The sequence below is a fragment of the Canis lupus genome, chromosome 29, assembly GCF_003254725.2.
Source record: "Canis lupus dingo isolate Sandy chromosome 29, ASM325472v2, whole genome shotgun sequence".
Lineage (NCBI taxonomy): Eukaryota > Metazoa > Chordata > Mammalia > Carnivora > Canidae > Canis > Canis lupus.
This window is the reverse complement of record NC_064271.1, coordinates 11,314,342-11,341,797: the sequence shown is the minus strand read 5'-3', so window position 1 is coordinate 11,341,797 and position 27,456 is coordinate 11,314,342. Positions and strand designations below refer to the sequence as shown.

The window sequence follows — 27,456 nt, the reverse complement described above, 5'->3', positions numbered from 1 at the left end:
GCAATCATGGTGGAAGATCAATACCTATTTTTGAACAGCACTCAGAATTATCTGTACATATATTCATTTATTTTTCCTGGACCTACGGCACAAACACCAATGTTTATAATGGAAAGACATCTTTGTGAATACAAGAGCTTTGAAACTTACATGTCCGCTTACAAACTCGTTAGGATAACAAAAATCCCAGCTTATAGAAAGGTAGACTCCTGCAGCGGTGCCGGGTACCCAAATCTCTTAGAGACCAAACATTTTCTGCAGATTAACGTTGACTCTGATTTTCTACACTGCAATTTAAGTTCACACTAGCATTCAACATCTGGTAAAATAAGTATTACAGAAGAACACATTGTGAAGCTTCCCAAGGAAAAAAAAATTATAATTTTCTAAAAGAGGTAAGAGGAACTGCCACAAACAGAAAATGTTGCTGAAAACCAAGTTTCACTGTATTTTTAAACCAGAGAGAGAAGAGAGATAGAGAAAGAAGAGGAGCCCAATGTCCATGTCCCTGTTGGCAGTGACAGCTCTTGCAGGCAAGCAGGGACCCAGGTTTAGTTACCCGTGACACATCCACAACACTGAGCATGATGCCTGGGGTAGAAGAATTCAAGGCTTTTTGAATACGTGAATAAATGCAGAAGCCAATAAGTGAAAGAAGAATAGAGGGGGAAAAATGAGATTCCAGGGCAGCGTACAATATAAAAATCAAGGAACTCATAACGAAAAAGCTCTGCATGAAACTCAAAGGAAAAACCTCTTTAAGTTTACCGTGTTGCACTTTGCACTGCAAGGCAGGCCGGATTCGGGTTCCCTTACCTGAGGCACAGGCACTTTCTGCGGGGTGTTCTGGGGTGATGGGTGGAGCTGTGCCCAAGGCTGGTGATGCGGGTGTGGGGGCGAAGACTGGTGGTGCAAGCCTGGGTGGGGCTGCATCGGAGGGCAGGTCGGCAACTGCTGGAAAGACGGCTGCTGGCCAGGATGCTGTTGGCCAGGAAGCAGTCGCTCCTGGATTGCTTGGGGATCTGCAAGGCCAACACCGGGACAACCATTTGGTCTCATGTGCCCGGCCAACTCCCTCGGTGCTGAGGACATGCCCATGAACGGACGAGACTGCTGCATGTTTCTGGGGCCCATATTCCTCTGTCCGATTCCCATGGCACCGGGGGGCTGGTGAGACGGCTGAGGGTGGGGCATATTTGGATAACTGCCAACTTCCATGGGTATCCCAGCACTTCCAGGCCTGACCTGCGGAGGAGGAGTACCTGCCGGGTTACTCATTGCTTTCATGGGTGACATGGGAGGTGGAGAGGCGTAAGTTCCCTGAGGCTGTGAAGGATGCATAGTTTGTGTGTTCATTTGGTTAAGTGAGCCGCTGGGGTGGATGGGCTGCTGGTGCATTAGTCCTTGACCACTGTTTGACGGGAATCCTACAGCATTGGGATATCTTGGTACGGACTGACTCATTGGAGGATTATTTGTAAGGCCTAAATTTTGATTCATCCCTGTATTGTTAACTAATCCCTGATTTAGGTTACTGTAAGGATATCGAGAATACTGCCCTGAGTTGTTCATAGTAGGTGAGGGGACTGTCTGGCTCCGAGAGCTAAAGTTAAGGGTCTGTGGCCGAACAGCCCCTTGCTGAGGAGGATTAGGGGAGAATCTGGGACTGTGGGCCACGGATTCTCCATGGAGAGCAGTAGGGGGGTGGTGGTGGAACTGTGGCACCGAGTGACGCAGGGAAGGTGCCATGCTGGGACTCTGTTGGGGCACGTGGGACAAGTGGCCAGGGCCTGAAGTGGCGATGAAAGGACTTCCCTGATTGAGGCCCTCTTGGCCTGGGGAAAACTGGCTCATCCTCTGCTGTGGCTGACCATGCTGCTGCATGGAAAAATCCCCACGTGCCATGTAGCTGCCCATCTGCTGCATGTGCTGAGGGTGGCCCTGTGCAGGAGGCCCCGATGGAGTGGGCTGGGGCGGCTGTGGCTGTGGCTGCTGCTGGTAGGGGGCCCGTATCTGGTCTGGCACCTGCACAGCCCGGGGGCCCCACATGGAGCCACTGTCCACGAATGACTGCCCGTGCCTTTCATTCTGCATGCCAGGGTAGACTCCCATCTGACTGCCGCCACTGCCACCATGGGGGACCTGAGGGACGGGGGGGCCGTGATACTGCGAGTGGGGAGACGCAAGCCCGTTCCCAGGGGCGCTGCTCATCATTCTATTCGGCTGATCCATCAGATGCATCTTTTGCTGTTCGTACTGATTATAGTGATCAAAATGGGTCAACTTTGTTTGATTTTGATTAGTGGAGGGATGATGAAGGGATGGCTGCAAGGAGGCGAAGCCCTGGTCTATCGGCATCTGCTGACCCATGGGGTTCACTGGATTTTCTGGGTAACCACATTCTCCGAGGCCTTCAAGGCCTTCGCTGAAAATATTCCCATCCTCGCCAAAAAGACTCATCATTCCTGGATCTGCCATCTTCTTCCAACGCGCGGCTCCTCCAAACCACAGCTCAGGAGCTTGTCTGTGCTTCACCTCACTGAGGTGTTTGTCCTCAAAGCCTATAATCCTTGACTAATCTTCTTCACGTCATTCCATATTTCTTTAATTCTCTTGGACCCTGCAGTGTCAGGCAAAGTCTGGATATAGGTCCTAGAAGAGAGCGGGAGGTGGGGGGAGGGGGGAGGGAGGGAGGAAGAAAACAAAGAATTAGGAACGAATGATAAGAAACTGCCAGTATTTTACGCATTCGAATTTGGTTTCCATCAACAATACTAATCTAGCCCGCTCGCTGAGCTGTATTTTATAAATCTAGTTCACTTTAAGAGAAACTCATTAGCTTCTACCAGAAGCATTATTATGATCGGTTACTTAGAAAGCAAGCAAAACACTAACCTTAACCTTAAATTAATCCATTCACTACACTTCCTAGCGCTCCATTCTTGGATGGAACAGAACAAAAGAACACAACATGAAGCAGCAGCAGCTGCCACAGCAGGCAAGCAGATGTATGAATATAGCCAAGCAGCCCATCTGCTGAACTAAAGCCCTGGAAATGCTCTGGTTACCAACAGCCCGCCCTTAACCTTATTCCCCTGAGCAGTGTAATCAGATGAGCAGCCGCGGCACCGGGGGCTGTGAAAAGCTCAACTTAGTTAAATTGACTAGAGGATTATACAAATACCAAAATCAGGCATTTCGTACAAATTAGATATTTACGGCCTGCATACAACTATGTAACGGCCACAGAGGCGTCCAACAAGAAAGTGCCCACAACGGTGTTCGAACAAGGGAGAGTCCGTAAGGATGGTGGAAAGCAAGGTCATGAACAGTATAATAGGTTCATAATTCCATTATGTTTCATGGCAGTATATAGGACTCAGAAAGAGACCAGAATAAAAGCTTTCATTCTCCAAGAGGGTGGATTTCACCCATGGCTTTGGGCCCACCGCGCCCCCAGACCACGCTGCCGGCCGACAGATCACAGGTCATGATTTGCCGGCACATACCAGGCCCTGGTGATGCACCCAGAGTGTGACCACTCAGAGAAACTCTGGACGGGTGGCTAGACGCTGGACGATGACCATTCTCGTCAGAAGAAACCGAAAACTTCCCCCAAACTGGTCAAAACTGAAAATTACTTTTTTTTTTTTTTAAGATTTTATTCATTTATTCATAGACACACAGAGAGAGGCAGAGACACAGGCAGAGGGAGAAGCAGGCTCCATGCAGGGAGCCCGACGTGGGACTCGATCCCCAGGTCTCCAGGATCATACCCCAGGCTGCAGGCGGCGCCAAACTGCTGCGCCACTGGGGCTGCCCTGAAAATTACTTTAATGGAATAAAGCTCCAAATATCCATGCAGGCCTTCGCCCTTGCCTTTGCCTCTTCTGGGACAAGACAGGATGAGAGCCGGTAGGGAGAAAAGCACATCTGTCAGCATCCTGTGTTTATAGCACAAGGTATATACTACTTACTGCTGGGCATTTTGTTCAAACAGTTTCTAACAGATTCTGCACGTCCGATTAAAATCACCAGTTTAAAGAATGCTTCACCAATCAAAACCGGAAAGTGTTTTTGTCGAATGCTAATTAAATCAACAACCTAATAAAGAACTAATTCACATAGGAAAAATGTCCGAAATCTTAAACATCTTTGGAATTTAACTCATTTTTTTCCTCTTTCATGAGCACATGAAGTATTGTGTGACACCACCCAACTGGAAAAGAGCAGTATCTTGAAGAATTTCAAAAGTGATGTTATAAACAGGCTCAGTCATAAATACTGACGCACTTCTCCACCAGCATGGGAACGAACAATGGGCAACCAGCACTGCTGAGAACTTACCAGAAAGAGAGAGAAAACCCAGTCCCTAAGAGAGAGAGAGAAAACCCAGTCCCTGCCTGTCCTACTCTAACATATTCCTAACAAGGGGAGAATTTTGCTTACAGAAAATGTAAACAACATTCCTGTTCACTGTCAGAGCTACAGACATAACACCTGAGAAGGTCTTCAGGTCTGTAGTTTTCAGGTGACAGCTGTCAGCTAAAGTCAAAGGTCTCCTCACTCCGCCGCTAACTGCCATGAATTTTCTGATCGACTTTTCTCCAAAACAGAGGTCAGAAGAGTGAGAATAAGGTGAGCATGAAAGCCATTTTATTTACCGACATGCTGCTTTACTACACAACCACTTTCAAATCCAAAATAAAGACAGGCAGAAATCTTCAGCGCCAAGTGCAACAAATATTTATAAACCGAATTTACTCCTAAACAGCCCAAGCAGTCAGTCTTCATTTATTCAAGACTCATTCTAGCTTTCAAGGAAATAAACACTAGAACGGACTTGGTAATAGCTTAAACTAGCCGTGCAGACTAACCCCTTACCAAAATAACCTTTCAAATTAGCTTAAGGAAGGTAATGTCTACTCATATGTACGGACGGCCTTGTTTTTATAGGATAACAGCTTCATCCTCCAGGGTGCCCCGCGTGTCATGGGAGGCAATGCTACTGACTGCATGGGGTTCCCAGCCAGCTCTGGAGGGAAAGCAGTCCAAGGGGAGGGGATGGCCTGGTCCGCTGAGCCCAGAGGCACAGCAGCCTGGGAGCAGCAGCTTCTGAGATGCCCCTTACCTTGTATCAGCTTAAAGGTGGGGCAGAAAGGGGAAAAAGAACTTGCCTACAGGCAGAAGAAGGGACAAAACAGAACACTTACTCAAAGTAATCCTACCTGATGCATAGGCTTCCAGTTAGCCAGTCTAAGACTTCATTTCCCAGAAGCAAGAAAAATGACAGCATTACCTGATATCCAGTAAACGCACCACCCTCCACAACAGAGACCACCATCAGGTGAGCTCCAGGCAGAGGAGTTCAAAAACTATGGTTTTAATGACGCTCCCGCTTGCCTGGGCAGCCACCACGATGCTCCTGCCCCTTTTCTGACCTCAAGACTTGGCTGGCGACTATGCTAGGAATCCATCTGGTAGCTGGATTTCATATTTCTGATCTGAGCTAATCTAATTAATTTATTTTGGTCCTTTTTAATTTGATCAAGTCCATTTGAATACCCACTTTCCCAAGTCACAGCTGCAACCTATAATTTTGTTTCTATCAAAGATATTCATTTAAAACTCCTTTTTGGAGGTTGGCCTCTTCTCTACATTCAGCATCTATATTTTCTATGTCTACATAGATCAGCTGTTCAATGAGCCATCAAATCAGAGCCGTAGATATCATTTTAAATTTTGCAGTAGTCACATTTTAAAAATAACCAAAGAGTGTGAAATTAATTTTAATAATAAATCTAACTTAATCCAATATATGGAAAAAAATTATCACTTCAACATGTAATCAACATTAAAAAAATGAATGAGATCATTCACATTTTTTGGTACGGAGTCTTGGAACCCCAGTGTGTGTTTCACACTTAGAACATATCTCAATTTCTACTGACCACATTTATTTAAGATTTTTAAATTTATTTATTTGAGAGAGAGTGAGCAAGAGAGAGAGCACAAGCTGGGAGTGTCAGTGAGAGAAGCAGCCTCCCCCACTGAGCAGGGGGACCTTGATCGTTAGTCTCTCGATCCCAGGGCCCTGGGATAATGACCTGAGCTAAAGGCAGATACTTAACCAACTGAACCACCCAGGCGCCCCTACTGGCCACATTTCAAGGAAAAAATGTGCACGTGGCGGTAGGGGCTATCACGCTGGACAGTATAATTACATATTATTAAAAAGATGACTAGATATACAAGTTGTCAGTTATCAATACAATTATCAAATAATTTTCACGATTATTATCTGGGTAATAAATATTCAAGTTGTATTTATGTTTGATTTGGTTTTAAATAAAAATCAAACTAAATATCAAATCACACTTATTCAAAACACAGGTACTGAGTACCTATAATGATCCAGGCACTGGTCTAAGTACTAGAGATATTATCAACGAATAAAATCAAAATTCCCTTTGTCCTCATGGAGCTCATCTGTAAATGATAAATCTTAAAAAGTAAGATTCAGAGGTTACATTAATAAAAACTTAGGATACCATTTTACAAACTATTTCTTGGGAATTTATGATGGACAAGTGTTTTAACATGTGTGATATTATATAGTAAATAGTACGGAAACAGACAGTGAAGTCACAATAATGTAAGTTTCTGTTGAATGCCTTACTGGGCACTGGGTATTTTCTGAGATAGCAATGGCAGTGCAGAAGGTACATATGTCTGGGGGTGAGGAGGGGTCCAATGAGACAGCTCAACTAACAGAATCACCTATGCTGCAGTAGAAACTTCACTGTGAAACCAATTATGAAAATCTGAGAATTAGCAAGGACTTTGGAGACCTTCTAATCCAAACCCCTCTTCCTCCAACAGATTAAAAAAAACCTTTTATAGACTGAGAAGTAAACATCTTCTAGGAGGTATTTTCATGACGGACAATTCCCAAAGATGGAAGAGAAATGTACGGAAGAAATGGCAGCTTACTAGTAACAGCAAATCATTAAAGGCCTAATTTGCATCTGTTTTGTTCGGAGATAAGTTACTAAACTGCTGAGACCAACCAGCATAAGAGTTTCCTTTCAAACAAATATTTTTAATTATACTATCTATCTGTAACTTTAAGGAAGCAAGCACATTATTAGCACCACATTGAGGCTATTGATTGATTTTGGGGAGGAATAAGCAGGAAGAAAACTGGCAGATCCAAAAACCAAATAAACAGCACATAGAGAATCAGGGATGAAAGCAACAGGCATACAACGAACCGAGGTGAAATAAGTTGTGCAAAAACACATATTAATATCTTGAAATGATTTCTGACTTCCCCAAACTTCTATAAACAATGCTTATCTACGCTGCTCTTGCCAAAGTAATATGGCATTCCTGCAGGCAAGTTTCAATGTGGTATCATAGTGAATGACCTGAGAAATTAGCAAGGAGGTTAAGTGAATACAAAACATTTTCATGTGCAAGATATTTTCCATAGGTCACTTTTTATCCAATTGGGTAAGTAGAATGCCATCCAAAGGAAACTTTTTTCATAAATATCCAACATGTGTGGCCAAGTGTAGACTCAAAGGATAACTGCATTTTAGATGATGAAGACTATTTTGTGATCTATAGCTTGATTTTTAATTGTGCTCTTCAAGTTTCTATCCTCCATCTCCAAAATGCCTGGGGCACGTAACATGACCGTGACAGTGATTCTTGGGCGTGGGTAAGCATATATCAGCATTTCCACGGCAGTTTCTAGCAGCTGTCACCATCCGCAGTACAACCTATGAAGGTGCCTCTCCATCATCAAGGTTACAAATTATATCAAAAGGGAGGAGGATCCATGAACCCATAGGTGATCACATGAAAGATAAAGGGCTCAGTACCACTGCATGTTCCTATTCATAGATCTGCTAGATCATAAGGCCTATGGGCATCGATGCCCACTCATAGCCCCCAAGAGCCACTTGGGAAAGAGGAAAAAGTCTACCCAGGCCAATGCCCACTGTGGAAGAAGGTATTACCTAACGGACAATGACCCAGATAAACAATCAGGAAATGCCTCCAAGTCACCAGCATCAGTTGACTACAAGTCAGTTCTAGATTTGCCTCATGGCCCTTCCTGAACTCCCCAACCCACCACCCACTCCCTGCCCTGGGAAAGACCATTTTCTTCCTCATTAGTATGTCGGGTCATGCTAATATGCTATGAATGCCCTGTCCCACACAACAGCCATGAGCCACATGTTGCTATTCAAATTAATTAAAACTAAATAAATTTAAAATTCAGTAGGTCAGTCACACAAGCTACAACCCAGGGCATACATAAAACATTTCCATCATTGCAGAAAATTCTACGGACTGCACTACTATGTATTTCCTGTTAGAGGTAACATGTTTAGACAAAGACCATATTAGATAGTAGCAATTTTCTTTGATGAAAAATACTTTCTCCTGTTCAGTGCATTTTTTTTTTAAGATTTTATTTATTCATGAGAGACAGAGGGAGGCAAAGACATAGGCAGAGAGAAAAGGAGGCTCCCTGTGGGGAGCCCAATGCAGGACTCAATCCCAGGACTGCAGGATCAGACCTGAGTCAAAGGCAGATGCTCAACCGCTGAGTCACCCAGGTGCCAGTAAGCTTAATTTTTAAACCAGAATCTACATAATGATATAGTAAGGACACTATTTTTCTTAGTGGCTTTGTGTATTATTTTCACTATTTTATTGGAAGAAAAAAATATAGAAAAAACAAAAAAGGATTTGAAGTCCTTTGGAAGTCCAAGCACCATATGTAAAATAAAACCAAAAAAAAAAAAAAAAAGAGTAAGAATTGCATTTACAGCTAGCTTCCATGTTTAACACCAGGAAACCCCCAAATCTGCTGATATTAAAGAGATCCATATTTTTTATAGGAAAAACTATGCTCAGAATTGATGTTGTATAGAGTAATGGTATGCTTTACATCAGCATTCCTTACAGCAGCTAATACTAGTTCCATCCGCCCCTCTGACCCAGCCAAACAATGGAAAATAACCCTCTATCCTTCCCATCATTCATTCATTTAAAAATATTTAATGAGTGCCTACTTTGCATAACGCATTTACCAGACACTGGGTACACAGAACTGAACAAAACAGACAGGGCCCCTGTCTTGTGCAGCTTGCTATTCTAATAAATGCCCCTCAGATACCCTTCATATACCAACCACCAACCAACCTGCTGACTCTGCCTCCCAATACCCCACAGGTCTACTTCTTCCTCTCAGTTCACCCCACCTCTGATGGAGTCAGGCCTTCGTATTTTAAGCAAGGATAAAACATTAAAGACTGGCTGTTTCTCTCCAAGTCGGGTCTCAACAGGTTCACACAGCCAACTGAGCGATCTTCCAAAACACAAAACACATCATGTTTCTCCCCTGATTAAAATCCTTACAGGAGTTTCCAGAGTTCCATCAAGTCCAAGTGCTCCAGCGTGGGTGGAAGGCACTTCATAATCAGATCCCTGTCAACCTCCATTCTAAACCCCAAACTTCCCCCTCCCCACCCCTGAAACATGCACAAACACCCAGGCTAGGTCTGATGAGAAGTTTACCAACAATCATCCACTCACTTCCTCACACCTTCCTCGAACTACACACCTGCCTCCTTATGTCCTCACCTTGCACTCTGGCATCTTTTTCATCTCAGTCCTTTTGTTACCACTCCTCTGGGGAAACTTCCTGACCCTCAGCCCTTTTTCTCCTCAGGCTGATTCAAGTCAAGCACTGTTGTCCTCATTTATTTGCCTTGCCATCTGAAGCAGGTGCTGGGACTACTGATACTTCCTAGGAACTGGTGAGAGACACAGATTCTTGGGTGTCCTAATCCAGACCTCCTGACTCAGAATTGGCATTTTATTAACAAGCCTGTCGATTCCTGCGCAGATGAAAATTTAGGAAGTCCTGCCCTCAGGACTGAGCCACCATGGCTCTGACTGCTCCTCAGTTAACACAAGAGTGAAAAACCAACCACAAATAACTCATCCCAAAGGATTACAAAGCAAGTAATACAAAGATGTGCTATCTTACACTTAAGGAAAGGTAGTCGAGGCATTCCTGACCAACAAAGAAACAACACTACTATCGACCTCACCCAAAAATTACGAATATTCCTTAGTGATAAATTTTAATTCATAATGGTTTACAAGGAGTGGACATCTAAAAGGGGTTTAATTTTATAGATACACCCATCTGCTTGCCAACCATTTTACATGACCCCCACACCAAAAAAAAATGCAGTTAACATTAATATCTAATGCTATGTTACATAACACACTATTTCACAGGTTTCTTGCAGAAATCTTTCAGTTATTTCTACATAACTTTGAGAGTGTGCATATTCTGAGCTGCCTTTCAGATAAAGATGATTTTCTTTTTCCTATATAAGAGTGCTGGAGCCAATGTTTTCCTTTAAGGCAACTAATGAAACAGCACTCAACTAACAGTTCATACCAAGTGCGTGGCCACAATACTATTTTTTTTTCTAAATTGGACAAAAGGTAGCATTGTCCTATACATAAGTTATCTACCAAACCACAAGAATCATGGAAATCAATGTCTTTTAGAGAACAACCTTTACACCCTACAAGTCCACATTGAAATACCACTCTCTGAAATTAGCTCCTTCAAAGACTAAGCCCACTGAGAAGGCAGCCAGCAGACAGCTAACCTGCTTGTCCTACCACAGAACACATCCAGGGTGACCTCCTTTCCACATACAACTTTGCATGGCCCAGCAATAAACCAGTATACATTCTAAAAGCACTTAGAGGGCACCCCAGGTGGCTTGGCGGTTTAGCGCCGCCTTCAGCCCAGGGCCTAATTTAAAAAAATAAATAAATAAAAATTTTAAAAAAAGCACTTAGAGATTCAACATGATATGGCGAAAGAAATGAGAACAAACACCTATATACTTATCTGTACGCACCATATCCATATAAGTACACAAGATATGTATCTATGTAAAATATGTGAATCCACTCCAACTTTGTAATGCTATCTTTTTTTTTTTAAGATTTTATTTATTTATTCATGAGAGACACAGAAAGAGAGAGGCAGAGACACAGGCAGAGGGAGAAGCAGGGTCCATAAAGGGAGCCCGATGCGGGACTTGATCTCGGGACTCCAGGATCATGCCCTGAGCTGAAGGCAGACACTCAACCGCTGGGCCACCCAGGCGTAATGCTATCTTAATTAATTTTATTACAGATGAGAAGGAAAGCAGAGACAAATCCACAAATAGGTAAATGGAAATTTTTTTAGTGTAATTTATTTGGGGCAGGAAAAAAATGAAACTTCAGAAATGTATTTCAATCCACCTAGCAAAGATGTTTATTGGGCAAACTAATGGAAAAGTAATATAAATTTTACAAAATTTTATGAATCCTGGTACATCTTGCTTAATATTGCAAAATATCCATGCATAAACAAAACATGGTTGATCTATGAAGGCAAATGATGTCACATGTTTATGAGCCTATTAAAAAATTATCATTTGAAAATATTTCCCTGTTCACTCTATCTAGTCCTATTTCAAGCAATTGACTACACACACACCCCCATCTGGTGATGTCAAGCCTACCAAAAGTGAGAAGAGAACAAGAGGAGGGAAGGAAGGATTGCCTAGGGCCACCCTCTGTCCAGGGGTGCTCTGCTGTTCACAAACCCCTGTAAAGCTAAACCAATGAAAGTTGCCAAGGTGGGACACAGGTAACAATGGTGAGAGGTTACCAAAAAAAAAAAAAAAAAAAGAAAAAGAAAAAGTAAGCAGCCAACTCTTCTGTAAGTATACAGAAAACACCATTTTTACCACATTTTCTGTACACTTACTACGGTTGTCACGGATTAACTGATCGGGCAATTTCCTATAATCTTTTGCATTTTCAAAGGTCCCAAAAAAGTTGAAAAGGGGATCTTGTCTCATATTCCAGGGGGATTTTAAAACTCTCAATTCTGTACCCAACTCTGCCTGGTTTGAAATGCAGGGAGAGAAAGGCTGTAGTAAACAGTGTCCTCTGATACATACTACCAACATTCTTTTCCTGAGAGGAGGCGGGGAAAAGAACCTTCGGCAATACCACAGCTGAAAATAATTTATCATCTTCTCTCCTAGAGCAGAGCACATGTGATGAGAAGCCTTATCCATCATGAATAAACCTGAGCACAGACACAGGCAAAGTGTCACGGGATGAGGGTAGAGGTCACATGGTAACCTGGAAGGTTCTTTAAGATGCCGTATTTCATGTGAAAGAGGAATACACAGGACTAAGAAAAATCCAAATTTCTACCAGGGAAGCAAGTAATATATATAAAAGGTACAGAGAATGGTAAAGAAAGGCTGTGGAGGTCCTTGGAAGAATATTAGAGAAAGTTATTTGGAAAAGTGCACATACTCTCAAAAGGTAAATCTATAGGGGGAAAAGGAAGAAAACAAATGTCACTTATTCAATGACTACATTAAATCTCTACTTCAATGTAAATTATATTTGACAAAGGAAATGGAATGATGCCTGGAATATATAATAAACAGCCTCACATCCATTATGTCATAATCATTCTGACTTAAAATAAGGTTGAAAACATTTTTTCTATACCTATGACACTTAACGAAAATGTGAATAGGATTCTACAATGCCATCATCATCAAAACTATGATAATCAAATCAAAACTATAATCAAAAACTATTCTAGGGCACCTGGGTGGCTTGGTTGGTTAAGTGTCTGCCTTTGGCTCGGGTCATGATCCCAGAGTCCTGGGATCGAGCCCTGTGTTGTGCTCCCTGTTCAGCGGGGAGCCTGCTTCTCCCTCTGCCCCTCCCCACTGCTCATGCTCTCTCTACCACTCTCTCTCAAATAAATAAAATCTTTGATTAAAAAACTATTCTAAAATATAACTACTGACAATCAAAGCTATCAATTTCATGAAACTAAATAAGCCTGATAATCTTTTAGCCAAGTTCAATGTCTTCATATTCGCATATAACAAAAGACAACAGTTTTCTCCATAAACTCTATATATTTAACTTTATGTTTTCCTGCATCCACTGCAAAGGCTCAACCCTAAACTAGCCCTTCTCCTTATTACCCAGAAATTTCCTGAGCTTCCTTCCCCAGTTATCTGAGCACTGCGGGCAAAACGAAGTATCTTTTACACTATTCTAAGCAAATTAATTCATAACCTAAATCTGTTCTCCCTCAAATTACAATACATTCTGTAAAAAATTCCTTTATTATTTTGCTACAGTGCCATACTATTCTATGTCACTGAAAGCTGACTGTTATGACCCACTTCTGTTTCACATATTTCCCCTAAAAATCATTCAATTAACCAATTCTAACATTAAGTACTTTTTACAGGAGTGTACAAGATTCCTGCTATTAGGATATCATTCTAACTTGCACATAAACTTTATATTTCAGTTTGAAAAGGGATCCCACTTATGTACTTATAAATTTCTACCTTGTGTTCATTTTGATCATAGATCAATATTAAGTTCACCTTGAGTGAGCAAGTAAAAGAGACTATAATGTAAGAAAAGGCAAAGTGAGAAGAGGAGTTACTACTAGGTGAGGCATTTGTTTCGCATAAAGAGGATGATCAAAATAATTTAAGGCTACATGAAACCTTATCAAATTTTGTACTTGGTTTAATAAAAAAAAAAATACAAAAAAGAACACACACTTGCCTATTCCGCTTTAAAATACAGAGCTTCCTAAGACCTGGGACTGCTGCACCCATTGGTTAGTATGGTTTTAGGGAGTTTAACTAGTATACATCATTTGCCAATAGAATTATGATGCAGGTAAGGAAATGTAAATAGTTAAGTTTCATCAGTGATACTATACATTGTATTACTCCTACCCACATTTTTCATTTTCTCACCCCCACATTCATTCTCTCTCTAAACATACCAGTTCCTACTTCATTCCCACTTCTCAGAGAACATATAAAAATATTCACAATGTTTCCTATGAAACAACTACAGAATATAAAGGTTTCTAACCATGCTACTGAGAGTCCAGTGCCTTTTTAAAAACAGAGGTTGGGCAGCCTGGGTGGCTCAGCAGTTTAAAGGCCTGCCTTCCGCCCAGGGCGTGATCCTGGAGTCCCAGGATTGAGTCCCACATCAGGCTCCCTGCATGGAGCCTGCTCCTCCCTCTGCCTGTGTCTCTGCCTCTCTCTCTCTCTCTCTCTCTCTCTCTCTATCATGAATAAATAAATAAAATCATTAAAAAAAAAAAAGAAACATGTAGGGTCCACTTAACCGTGGATTCTTTAAAAAATAAATAAATAAAAATAAAAAAACAGGGGTTATGGCAAACATTTCTCAATTTCTTGAAAATAGCTTTAAAGGTTCTGTATATAAATCAGGGTGTCCCATTAAATAGAATACTGCCCCTACACTACATCTTCCAGACTGCAATGTATACCTGGAAAGAGCACAAAGTGTTCTGGAAGACCACGTATCTTAAGTTTCTACTTCAAAAATATACACACAAGCCCTCTGTACTCTGGGTTTGACACCTGTCAAGATCTCTGTGTATTCAATGGCCAATGCTCCTCAGCACTAAAACTAAAACAGGGAGATTAAAGTTTTTTTTCTCATCATGGTAAAGGGAATAGTTTTAAAATACCATTTGGTATTTAAAATTGTTTAGATCATCAGTATCCAAATAATTTTTATTGGTTGCATATAAACTTGGTAGTTAACAGCTTTTAACCTATCAGAATCATTCATAACTATTTTGTAGAATAAATTTAAGTTTTCTGACTGTACTTTTAACTTTTCCATTTTTCATATTTTTAATTTGAATAAATGATGTCCTATTGAAAGGTTAACCTGCAAATACATACATATCAATATTTCTTTCATCATGAACCATTTAGGGTTCCCCTATTGTATCTTAAGTGCATTAAGGCCCTATATTTTATGTCTATCACTTTGTACCCCCAATGCCAGACCCAATGCCTCAGTTTAAAGAATTAGCCATTATACAACAGATATCTCAGCATATCACTAATGCCCCCTCCTCCAGCCACAAAAATGTAGGAGAATCAATAAGCTGCACTGTCTCCCTAAGGTTTTACTCATACAAGGGAGGGGTTTGCATTGGGGCAGCATCTTCCATTTCTCCACTGATACTGTGCCATTTAAAAGGGGAAGCACATGCTGATGACAATTTTCTAGTTCTACAACTCCTTGTTTGTGTAATGACCCGCTCCAGCCTTCAGAGTGAACCTCTTAGAACAGTGTGGTCTGGCATGTTTCCCATCAACAGCGTCCAAAGAATCTAGCAATCTCTTCTCTCCACTTCACATTTTTTTGTTTCAAATGATGACTTTTTTTTTTAAGATTTATGGACTTATGTGAGAGAGAGAGCATACACGAGTGCGTGCAAGCAGGGAGTGGAGCAGAGAGAGAGAGGGAGAGACTCTCAAGCCAACTCCCTGCTGGGCACAGAGCCCAAGGCAGGGCTCTATCTCAGGACCCTAAGATCATGACCTGAGCTGAAATCAAGAGTTGGATGCTTAATGGACTAAAGCACCCACGTGCCCCTTCCCACTTTCCATTCTACCTACATTCTCACGTGCCCAAGAAGGAAATGCATTAAATGCTATTTATTGCTTATTACATTCGAACACCTTTTCTCCAAAAAGTCCAAAGTTCTCTACACACTGCCTTTTCACACATTTTAAGTTCCATCAATATTTGCTAACCATCCAACAACAAATATTATTGAAAACTATATTATCGGGCATCCACAAACAAAATGTTTGAAATAAATTTTTATTATTAATTTCACCTGGCTCCCTGGTTCACAGCTTATATTTAAGCATTTTGGATGTAATTCCAGTATAAAACAAGTAACCATGTGAATATGTTGAAAATAGTAACTGGTTCTTGATCAATCAAAATCATATCTTAATAAACTTATTTTTCTGCATTATAATACTCTTATGTCTTCATATAAATGTACTTTGAGTTCTTGAGCTTCTTTTCTGAGTTTTTTCTGACCCCTCTACTACTATCAGCTAGTATTTTGTTGTTCTTGGGGAAAGTGTTTTGGTGGAGATAAGAACAGAAATGCCGAGAAGCAGAGGCACCCTCCCTTTAGACCTGTGTAGGTATTCCAATTAAGTGAAATTACAAAAATTTAAAATCCTCTTCTTCTGTCACACTAGCCATACGCAAGTGCTCAACAGCCACACGTGGCTAGTGGCTACTGAACTGAATGCAGCAAATAGAGGTCCGTTGAATTTTCACTACAGTAGAAAATACAGGCAGTATTGGTCTAGAGGGCAAGCAGGAGAACAGCAGGTAGAGGGAAGGAGGGACGACTGAAAAAGTCCATTCCTGAGGCCTAGAGAAGCAGGATATACTCAGATGTTGCAAATACTTCAATATGTCTTAAGTGGAGGCCAGATCTTGAAGGGCCTTATAATTCACTGAATTCATGGAGAAATCACTCTCAAGTTGTTAAGCCATACTATTTATAAAGATATACACTGTGAAAAGATTTACTGACTTGTGGACCACAGACTGGATGAGGTGGAAATGGTACAAGACTAGAACCAAGAAGCCCAATTTGAAGGCTCTAGCAGGAATTCAGGTAAACAATGATGGTGCAGCCAAAAAGGGAGAGAACTACCCAACCATCTGACTCAAGTTTCTGACCGGATGTTGGAAAATGAAGAGTCTAGGATGACAGGACCCTGGCTTGGGTAACTCCGCAGATGGTCATACCATTCACCAAAATATGGGGAATTGAAGAGGAGTTTACATGGGGTGGGGGAAAGGTGTAGAAATAACCCAGAGCTCTCCAGGAAGCCATACAAAAGAAGTGAAGAGCCCAAGAGAGAAAGCTGAGCTAAAGATATGGCTGTCTGGGCCACTGACAAACAGAAAGAAGGCAAAGTCTGAGAGTAGATAAGATCACCCAGAAAAATATGTTTAGTGATAAGAGAAAAGAACAAGGACAGTATCCTGAGGAATACCAACACTTATAGGGCAAGCAGAAGCGTCCACCAGCATGACAAAAGCAAACACCAAAAAAAAAAAAAGAAAAAACAAAAAAACAAAAACAGCTTTAAGAAGGAGGTGATCAACAGGTTCAAAGGCTACAGGGAAAACAGAACAGTGTCCACCAGTCTCCACAGGCAGAACACCAGTAACTCCACAAAGGTAGTTTCTATAAAGCAGTAGGGCCAGAAGCTCCAGTGCTTGAGTTAAGATGGTGACGGGTGGAGAAAAGAGTAAAGATGGCTGCCAAGCTCCAACAGAGGAGGGGAAGGGACAGCAAGCAGCAGTGAAGGTGACTAGTCGATCAAGGGCTGGAATACGTCTACTCAACATGAGGGAAATGGGATTTGTGTTCCAACACAACTCAAGCAACCCTGGGAACATTCCTCAGTCTCTCTGTGCCTTGATATAAAGTGGGGATGACCATAGCATCTACTCCACAGGGTTATTAGGGTGAGGTACATTAGTATTTGTAAAGCACTTAGAACAGTGCCTGCCATTTGGCAAGCACTATACAGGCATGTGTTAGATAAAATACATTAACACTGAGAGGAGGAGACATAGGGAGTGAGAGGTCCAAGGAGGAGCATAGAAAAAGGGGAATGATTAAAGGCATGAGTCTCTGAGGTGGTGGTGGGGCGGGGGGCAGGAGGGGAGACCCATGCACAGGGCATAGGATCTGCCTCTTTCATCGGGACAAGCAGAAGGATGGGTACAGATGCAGAGTTAACAAGTGAATATGGTTCATTCCCATGGCTTTGACTGGCTAGTTCAATTCCAAGGGAGGCAGTGGTCTTGAGGTATAAGTTTTAAAGAAACAAATTGGAGACAAAACAAGTGGAAAGCAGAAGATACACTGTGCTCACGGATTGAAGAATTAACGTTATTAAAATAGGTTATAAAAAAGGTTATTAAAGATGTCCACACTACCCAAAGCAATCTATAGATTCAATACAATCCCTATCAAAATTCCAATAGCATTTTTCACAGAAATAGAACAATCCTAAAATTTGTATGGAAACACAAAAGACCCTGCACATCAACAGAACAAAGTGGCATGGTCACAGGGTGCCATGAACACACTAAGGTCTGACATCAACTCTGAAATGACATCTGGTTCTAGAAATGATAATTCCACCCTAGCTCTAATATTTGAGGACTGAATTAGAGTGTATATACAAAGCACTTAACACACTCCCTGCAGATGATCAAACAACTTTCTTCTTTAATGTGAGAAATTTAAATATGCAAAGTATGTCACCCAGGCTGTGTGGCCTTGATCCAGTTAGTTAGCCTCTCTGGTTCTTGATTCTTCACCTCAGGAGAGGGGAAGTGGAAAGGTGGCTGAACGAAAGGACAAATATCTTAGTATTCTGAGGCACTAAGTACTTCACAATTGGAAACCGGTGAAATTCTCTTCTGAAATTCACACTTCTAGTGACAGAAAAGTAATGAAAATTTCAAAAGTACAGATAATTGATAAAAACTGAATATACAGGTAAATTGAACACACATATATTATGTAAATAATTCAGTAGCTTTTTAAAAAAGTTTATTTATTTGAGAGAGAGAGAAAAAACAAGTATGGGAGGGGCAGAGGGAGAAAGAGATTCCCCCCTGAGCAGGGAGCCCAAAATGAAGCTTGAACCCAGGATCCTGATATCATGATCTGAACTGAAGCAAGATGCTTAACCAACTGAGTCACCTAGGCACCCCAATAATTCAGTAACTTTAAAGTTTAAAGAATTCATTCTGAATTCATGGAGAAATAAATCACTTTAAAGTTTTCAGCTATGCCATTTGGAAAGATACATATTTTATAGAAGGAATCCCCCCCTTACTAAAATGTGGGGACCACTAGCAACTCAAGTAACTGTTCCCGCCCCCCCCCCCAAAGGTAAATTAGCACCTGGTTCATATGGTGAATTAGGAAACCACCATTTCTCAGAAGACGTTCACTTGCAACGCTATAAATGGGCATCCTAGGGAATCCCTCTGCTTCGGGCCCACCTTCAGAAAGGGCAGTCAGGGCAGTACACCTGCAGGCCCTCCTCTACGACAAAGACCTCAGAAGCCTGCCAGGTCCTTTCCCAAATGTCTGGAAGTGTTGGTCCAAAGACCAAGCAGTCACCTAAAGCAAATTTCTCAGAAGAATGAACTGCATGCCATCTTTATTCGAGGCAGCACACAATCTCTCTCCCAAATCACCAATAATATAAACTGTTGGTCACAGAACTGTAATCCTTCCATTAAATTAATGATTTAAGGGTTTAGAATAGAACTACAAAGCATCCTATAAAGTGCTGAAGAATTGGATTGCTAATTGCATTCTTCCCATTTCCCATTTATTTGCTGAACAAACTTGAGTGAGAAGTAATCTCTTTAATTTCCTTTTCCAAAAGTAAAATAGGTTAATGTCAATTGTCATCTTCAGGGATGTTGAAGGATAACTTCTTCAAATTCCTACTACAAATATACTTACTATAAAAATATATTAAAATGTTTATTATCCACTATGACTAGTCTTCTTTTTTTTAAGATTTTATTTCTTTATTCATGAGTGACACAGTGAGAGAGGCAGAGACATAGGCAGAGGGAGAAGCAAGCCCCATGCAGGGAGCCCGATGTGGGACTCGGTCCGGGGACTCTAGGATCATGCCCTAAGCCAAAGGCAGACACTCAATCGCTGAGCCACTCAGGTGTCCCCTATGATTAGTCTTGTAGGTCTAGCCTAGAACAGTCCTTTCCTCAGATTCCCAACTATACACAGATGGAAGAGCTCTTCCATCAAAACAAAACAAAACAAAACAAAAAAACACACACAAAAAAAAACCCCAAAACACACGTACACAAACACAAAATTTTAGCTTCCACAATTTTAAAAACTTTCAGAAAAAAATCACAGACCATTTCTTTAAAATATCTCATTCCCTGATCAAGCCCCATGTCGGGCTCTGCATTCAGCACAGAGTCTGCTTGAGATTTTCTCTCTCTCCCTTTCTCTCTGCCCCTCTCCCTGCGTGCACATGCACTCTCTCACTCAAATAAATAAATCTTTAAAAAAATAAAACATCTCCTTCCCTTACGACCCACCCGCGGTAGATTTCCCTATCTCTGGAATCTAGATAAGCACTTCTGCAGTCTGCAGGGCTTCATCACACAAGCCCAAAAGGTCCCCCTCCCTAGAGCTCCCAGAGAGTAAGGGAGACTTTGGTCATTGCCAACAGAGCCCTGTGCCAACTACCCACGGGCTGAGGGCTCATGGAGTGCTGCTCATGTCTAATTTTATCCCCAGTACTCATCACCATGGCTAGGATAAAGCAGCTGAATGTACATGCCTATAGAAGAAATAAAGAGTAAAGAGTTTTTCTTTTCAATAAGTAATCCACAAAAATTTGAGTGTCTACTTCATGATATGGAAAGTCAAACTGGAAACACCTGAGTGCTGTATTTGCAAATCCCATCATCCATTTCTGAATTTGTCCAAAAACTTATCTCCCCTTGATCTTACGTAACTAATAGTTCCAAGCAGACCCCCTTTCAACACAAGTTTATGATTTCATATTAGCATTTTCTCATCTTCATCTTTTATTGACCGTTGTCAAAAATTAGGCCTATAAATGTCAAGTTTACTTATAAAATCACCACCTCTCGTTAAAGATTAGTGTTGCACAATTATGGCACCTCTTCAACACTTTAGAAAAGCTTAAAACAATAGTAAAGAAAAATGAGAAAAAAGGAGTATCATGGCTGGGGGGATGGTAGAAGAGAGCAGCATCTGGAAATTTGGGGAAAACCAGTTGTGAAGCCAGCTAGATCCGGCTTACACACTTTCGCCACCTCAAGCAAATTAAAGCAGCTCTCTGACTTCAGCTTCCTCATCTAAGAAAATATGAAAATAGTATTCTACAACCTCCCTCAGAGGACAGCTTAGAAGTGCTCTCTCAAAAGTAGCCATTATCAGAATGCCTTACACACGACAGATGGTAAACAATAGTTGTCCTCCCACATTCTGCACCAACCCTACCTAGTCATCTAGATTTTCCTGCTCACAGCTTCACTGACAAATATACTGGGTACCTCCACGGGAGCTGACAGTACGAAACTCAAATGGTATTACACCAAGTCCTGAACTCTTCTGCCCTATAAAGAATTAAAAAATCCTTAAAAAAAAAAAAATTCAGAACCACAGAAGCCTGTTACCTTACTAGGATAGAGACAGGGCAGGCAGAAAGAGTCCAGAAGGCTGCAGGGCAAGTCCCTGGATGAACATCTTCACAGACAATGAAGGAAATTCTGCTTTCAGGCATCTAGACTCTGGGAATCACAGAAGGCAAATGCTAAAGAACTCAAGACCTAATCCAATCACTTGACCTTACAGAGAAACAGTGAGAAGGTAAATGCTTCATTCAAGGTCATTCAGCTACTCAGAGGGAGAGAGAGAGAGCAAAGACTCCAAGACAAGTGCTGGTTCCTACTGTAATATATACCCTAAACTGTTAAGGAATGTATGCCTTTATTCTCAGGCAAGTGTCCTCTCAGACTAGACAACTGTATATATAATTAGAAAAATGTTAACAGACATTTGAGGCAATACAATTTTAAAACAGTACACCCAAACACCATCTATGGAGTAAGCTAAAGTCATAACTTGAAGCGATTCCAAATAAGGTGGCATTCTAAAAACGTTCTGTTCTAACCGTTGGCGTTATCACTGAATGTGGTGTTGTGTCTCCAAGGTCACTATGCTGAAGGAAACAACATTCATTTGCATAATTTCTGGTGTATTAAGTCAACTATGTCATGAAAATTTTTTTCTCTTAAACAGCAGAGGAGTTGCTTCCCCAAAATGTCTCTGAGTGCTAAGTCCTTCTTTCTACACGCAAAGATATTTGCCCTCTATGCATTGTTCCCATATGCCTGTATCTTTCTAGATGGTAGTTAATGCCATAAGCTATTCAATTCAAGGTAAATAGTTTGTGTGATCAAATTGCAAGCTTTTTTCAAAAACAGTTTTTCATGGGGAAAAAAACCCAACTTACAAACTATGATTATTCAGACTTAAGTGTGTGACAGGCATTTTCTCAAAAATGAACAAAATAAGTCTGTCACTTAAGAAAAACAATCGACAGTTTGTTGCCAATGATAAAATTTGACTTTCAAGCAAAAATGAGAATTTTGGAAAATCTGTATCCACCACTATGAACTTGACAGCTTCCCAATACTTAAAGAATTTTTTATTAGATAGATAGTAAGAGGAATAAGACTTTAAAAAATACTGTATAATGAAATGTGTCAATAAGTGAAAGATTTATGTAACTCGCTGAACCAATATTTTCCAAATTACGAATGCATGATGTTACAAAACTGTACACATGGATGGAAGATCCATTCAAAGCACAAGATACACCAATGCATTTTAATGAAACCAAATACAAAAATTTCACTAATACGGATTTCAGATTCCACATTGCAACTAACCTGTAAGAAATTACTCCTTATAGGGACACCTGGGTGGCTCAGTGGTTGAGCACCTGCCTTCGGCTCAGGGCGTGATCCTGGGGTCCTGGGATCGAGTCCCGCATCGGGCTCCCCACAGGGAGCGTGCTTCTCCCTCAGCCTGTGTCTCTGCCTCTCTTTGTCGTCTCTCATTAATAAATAAATAAAATCTAAAAAAAAAAAAAAAAAAAAAAGAAAGAAAGAAAAAGAAACTACTCCTTATAGTTTTAGTATAAAATTATCTAAAAAGGCTATTCAAATATTCCTCCCTTTTTTTTTCATTCCTCCCTTTTCAATTACAAATCTGCATGCTAGATTTTCTTCATGTTCTTCAACCAAAACAACATATTATAACAGATGGAATGCAGAAGCAGCTATCAAAATCTAACGGTCTTCTCTTGAGCCAGGCACTAAAGAGATTTACAAAAACAAAGTAATACCCTTCATTCTCGCTAAACTTTTGCTTTGGAAAACACTTATTTTTCATAAAAATTAAGTTGATTAACATGTAAAACTATTCTTGGTTAACAGCACTGCTGAGAAATGCAATGTACATACACTTAAAACTTACACATCATGAAACATCTAAACATGGTAAAACAAAAAATTAAACAAAAAAGGCCTTTCAAATATGATACCCTGGACATGGACAGTATGGCCACAAGTCGTAGCCGTGGAGATCTAGAAACTCAGTAATTTCCACTGCCACAATCACCAAAAAAAGGTCACAGATATCCTTGACAAGGGAGAGGCCAAATAAGGAGCCACAGACTCTATTATGAAGGTTACTTGATTAAAATGCCTGGCTTTCAAGAGAAGTTGGGGTGTGGAATGCAAAGAAGAGAAAGTTTAAGAACCAGCAAATCAAATGACTTGGCTGTGATTAGCCTAGTGGCTACACAGGGGAGAAAAGGAAGAGAATACCTTACTTTGGCTTTTAGCTTACTATATAAATATTTCAGCACTCACCCATTTGTTGTTCTTTTTATAAGAATGAGACATCCACACTCCTACTCTTACTGCTATGTATGAACATCAGAGAAAGACCCAAAAGCTTTCTACGTGTATCTTAAGTCTACGGCCATACTACCCTGAACGCGCCCAATCTCATCTATGCGTATCTTAGCTTCAATAATCCTATGAAATAAGCAGTACAAATATTATCCCCATTTACAGAGGGTGAAACTAAGTCTCAAAAGTTTATTTTTTATTTTTTTTTTATTATTTTTTTTTCAAAAGTTTAAAAGACTGCCACAGTTGAGTGGAAGAACCCATATCCCTACCCCCACGTCTTCTGGGCTTTTATTTGAATCCTCTTCCACACACTACTCAGACACTGGTTCTCCCTGGGTGGTCCTGCACCAGCATCATTGACACCTTGGGGAACTTGTTAGAAATATGACGTCTCAGGCCAACCCATACCTACTAGATTTGAAACTCTTGGGGTGAGCCCCAGCAATCGGTGTTCACAAAGCCTTCCAGTCATTCTGATGTATGAACCGAGGACCTAGGAACAATGACACTCCAGAGAGACAGCTGTCCACTAAGACAATTATGTAAATAATATAAACAACTTGATACCAATACAATACAGCCAGAGCTGCCATAACAAAAAAACCACAGACTGAATGCTTTGAACAACAGAAACATCCTTCTCATAGCTCTGAAGGCTCAAAGTTCAAGATCAAGGAACCAGCAGGACAGGCTTCATTCTGAGCCCTCTTCTCCTGGCTTGAACATGGCCACCATCTCCTCTGTGCTCACATGACCTCTTTGTGCACAAAAAGAAAAAAATCTTTCTCTTCCTCTTTTTACAAGGCCATCAATCCTATTGGATTCAGGCCCCATCCATATGACCTCATTTAACCAGAACTATTTTCACAAGGGCTCTATTTCCAAATACAATTACACTGAGATTGGGACTTCCACGTGTAAGTTTGGGAGAACAAAATTCTGTCCCTAACTGAATTCAGAAGGAAAATGTTCAGGTCCCATGCAAAGGCTGATGCTGCTGGTCTAGGACCTCACCTGCAGAACCTGCAACACAGAGGGACAAAGAGAACGAAGTTTACTTGGAAAAGCAGCAAGTATCATGGGAATCCCAGCACTGATCCAAAGCAGCTGAGGAGGACTCACGGGGATTTCCACAGGAAGTAAGGAAGGAGGGAAAAGTCATTTCCCACACTGGTGCCTCATGCTAACTGGTAGTGGTAAACACTTACTGAGCATATGCTCATGTGCCTGGCCTTACATGGTAAGGCTTCAGATGTACTGGCTCATTTAATCCGCGTTACCCTCATTATGGAAATGGAAACAGAGGATTTAAAGGTTAAGTAGCCTGTCAAGGATCCACCACTGGCAAGGGGCAGCAATGGGAATAATCCCCAAGACAGTTTTAACCTCTACACTCTACTAGAAGGGAGAAAAGAGTGCAGGCTTGTATCTGATCTTCAATCATTGAGAGCAATCCCAGGCACTATAGGCCATCCAGCACAATGGTGTCGAGAACAGCTGTTAAGGAAACACAAAAGACCAAAACACACAGGGAATGATACTCGACTTCACTGATAATGAAAGTGTGCACCTACCAAACTGGCAAAGGACAATAATGTCCTGAGTTGGCAAGTGCAGAAAAATGAGCAACTCCCACACCACTGAAAAGATTATGAAATGATGTGTCCTTTCAGGGCAGGGCAATCCAGGAAAACACACCATATAGAAAATGAACACAGCCTGTGACCCCATGACAATCCTTTCTAGGAATGCATCCTAAAGGTGCATGGAGATATATGTGAAAGGCTAATCTGTATGGCAGCACTGTTTTCAAGAGTAAAACACTAGAAATGACCTAAATGTCCATTAAAAGAGGACAGGTATGTGAAGTTACGTGGTAGAGGATATCATTGTTTGAGCTATCTGAAAAGATAAGGTATAGCTCTATGCATTGATATGAAACATCAGCCACAGTATTCTGAAAAAAAAGGGAATTACAGGTGTATTAATACATTAGTAGTGTGAAAACCTATCTCCCACTGAAAGGCCTAGAGGGATAATTAATGTACCAATGTTTATTGGGCATGGGGGCTTTCATTTTCTACTTCATACACACTTTGTGGTGTGAAATCTTTTGGAATAAGCATCCTTACAATCAGCCAGATGTTAGAGATAAATTTTATTACAATTTTCCCCTCATGTCAAATGGATCTAGCTTCTATCCAAATTCTGCTAGCTGCTAACGGCTGGGTTACTAATTCTCACAAAACCTCAATTTTCTCCTAGGAGCCACTGTTGGGATAAGAATGCCTATTATCGGGACACCTGGGTGGCTCCACAGTTGAACATCTGCCTTCGACCCGGGGCGTGATCCTAGAGTCCCAGGATTGAGTCCCACGTCAGGCTCCCTTCATGGAGCCTGCTTCTCTCTGCCTCTCTCTTTTTCTGTGTCTCTCATGAATAAATAAATAAATCTTAAAAAAAGAGAGAGAGAGAGAGAGAGAGAGAGAGAATGCCTATTGTCTACTCTCAGGCTACATCCTTGGCTTTCCTTCCTGGTGCTCACCAGGGCAGTACACACAACCCTGCATGTTGGGACAAGGGTTTGCTGGGTTAAGAGCCCCTTAAGGGTAGGTCTGTGTGCTCATGCATCTCTGGTGTCTCAGGGTCCCCCAGAACACCTAGTACAAAGAGATGATCAAGTAGTAATTAATAAGCAAGAAAATCTACAGCTAGCATATTTAACCAATACTAGTAATGTAAGATATTTCACTTTCAAGAGAATTTTGGAAAAAATATTTATGAATCCTTGAAACCCCATACACACTCCAAATATTTTAAAAGTATAAAACTGATCTACCAGGGGGCCTGAAATGGCTCAGTCGGTCAAGCATCTACCTTCGACTCAGGTCATGATCCTGGGGTTCTGGGACCGAACCCTAAGTCATACACCCTGCTCAGTGGGGAGTCTGCTACACTCTCTCCCCCTGCCCATCCCCCCACTCATGAGCACCCTCTATTTCAAATAAATAAATAAAAACTTTAAAAATAAATAAATAAATAAATAAAAATGATCTATCTAAATTTCTTCATTGCAGAGTTGATGAAAGATGTCTAAATTTTCCATATTCCTGCTTTGAAAGTTTAAAAAATATTTCAGTCCGCTCATCTGAAATTACAATTTAGACTTACCTAACTCAGAAACAAAATCTGTCATCTCCAAAGTTCCCTACCCTATGGGTGATAAATTCTTTCCCATAACCAAACAGTGCCATGCATTTACTCGAGTGCAGAGTGCAGAATGCTATACACGAACATATGATCAGAATTAAGTCTGTCAGCTTTTACAGCTAGTTCCTCTCTACTTACTCATCCCCTGCATGGCTAAATTTTAACACAGAACCACCTGAGTGGCAGTGTGACCAAGAGGAAAGTACTAGGGTAGAAGATGGGACTTACTGTGCTATCTCAAAGGGCCCATCTATATCTAGACCATAATAACCCCTTCTCTCCAGGTGAACAAAATGTACAATGAAATAACAAATGTGACTTACTTTTGAGTTCTCAGAAAAGTCCTACACATGAGGTACTTGGGCAGCTCCGTGGGTTAAACAGCTGCCTTAGGTTCGAATCATGGTCCCAGGGTCCCAGGATCCAGTCCCACATCAGGCTACCTGCTCAGTGGGGAGCCTACTTCTCCCTCTGCCTGCCACTTCTGCTTGTGCACTCTCTCTCTCTGTCAGATAAATAAATAAAATCTTAAAAAAAAAAAAAAAGTCCTATACAAAGGTATTGTCAAATCCAATAACTAACCAAAGTGTTTACATCATAACCAAAAGTAACTAAATGAAAACACTACAGTGACACAGTTTCCTTCATTTTCAAGCAGGCTAATCACCA

General features: G+C 41.1%; 1 protein-coding gene across 4 annotated transcripts in view; it reads right to left on the bottom strand.

Moving 5' to 3' along the window:
• The window catches only part of CHD7 (chromodomain helicase DNA binding protein 7), a 191,530-nt gene that overhangs the window by 125,215 nt on the left and 38,859 nt on the right, over positions 1 to 27,456 (bottom strand). For all 4 annotated transcript variants that reach the window (XM_025477808.3, XM_049103686.1, XM_049103683.1 and 1 more), the window contains one exon: positions 817 to 2,652. In XM_025477808.3, coding sequence (XP_025333593.3) covers positions 817 to 2,478 — 1,662 coding nt within the window. In that variant the 5' untranslated portion in view covers positions 2,479 to 2,652. The remainder of the gene's footprint in view (positions 1 to 816; positions 2,653 to 27,456) is intronic.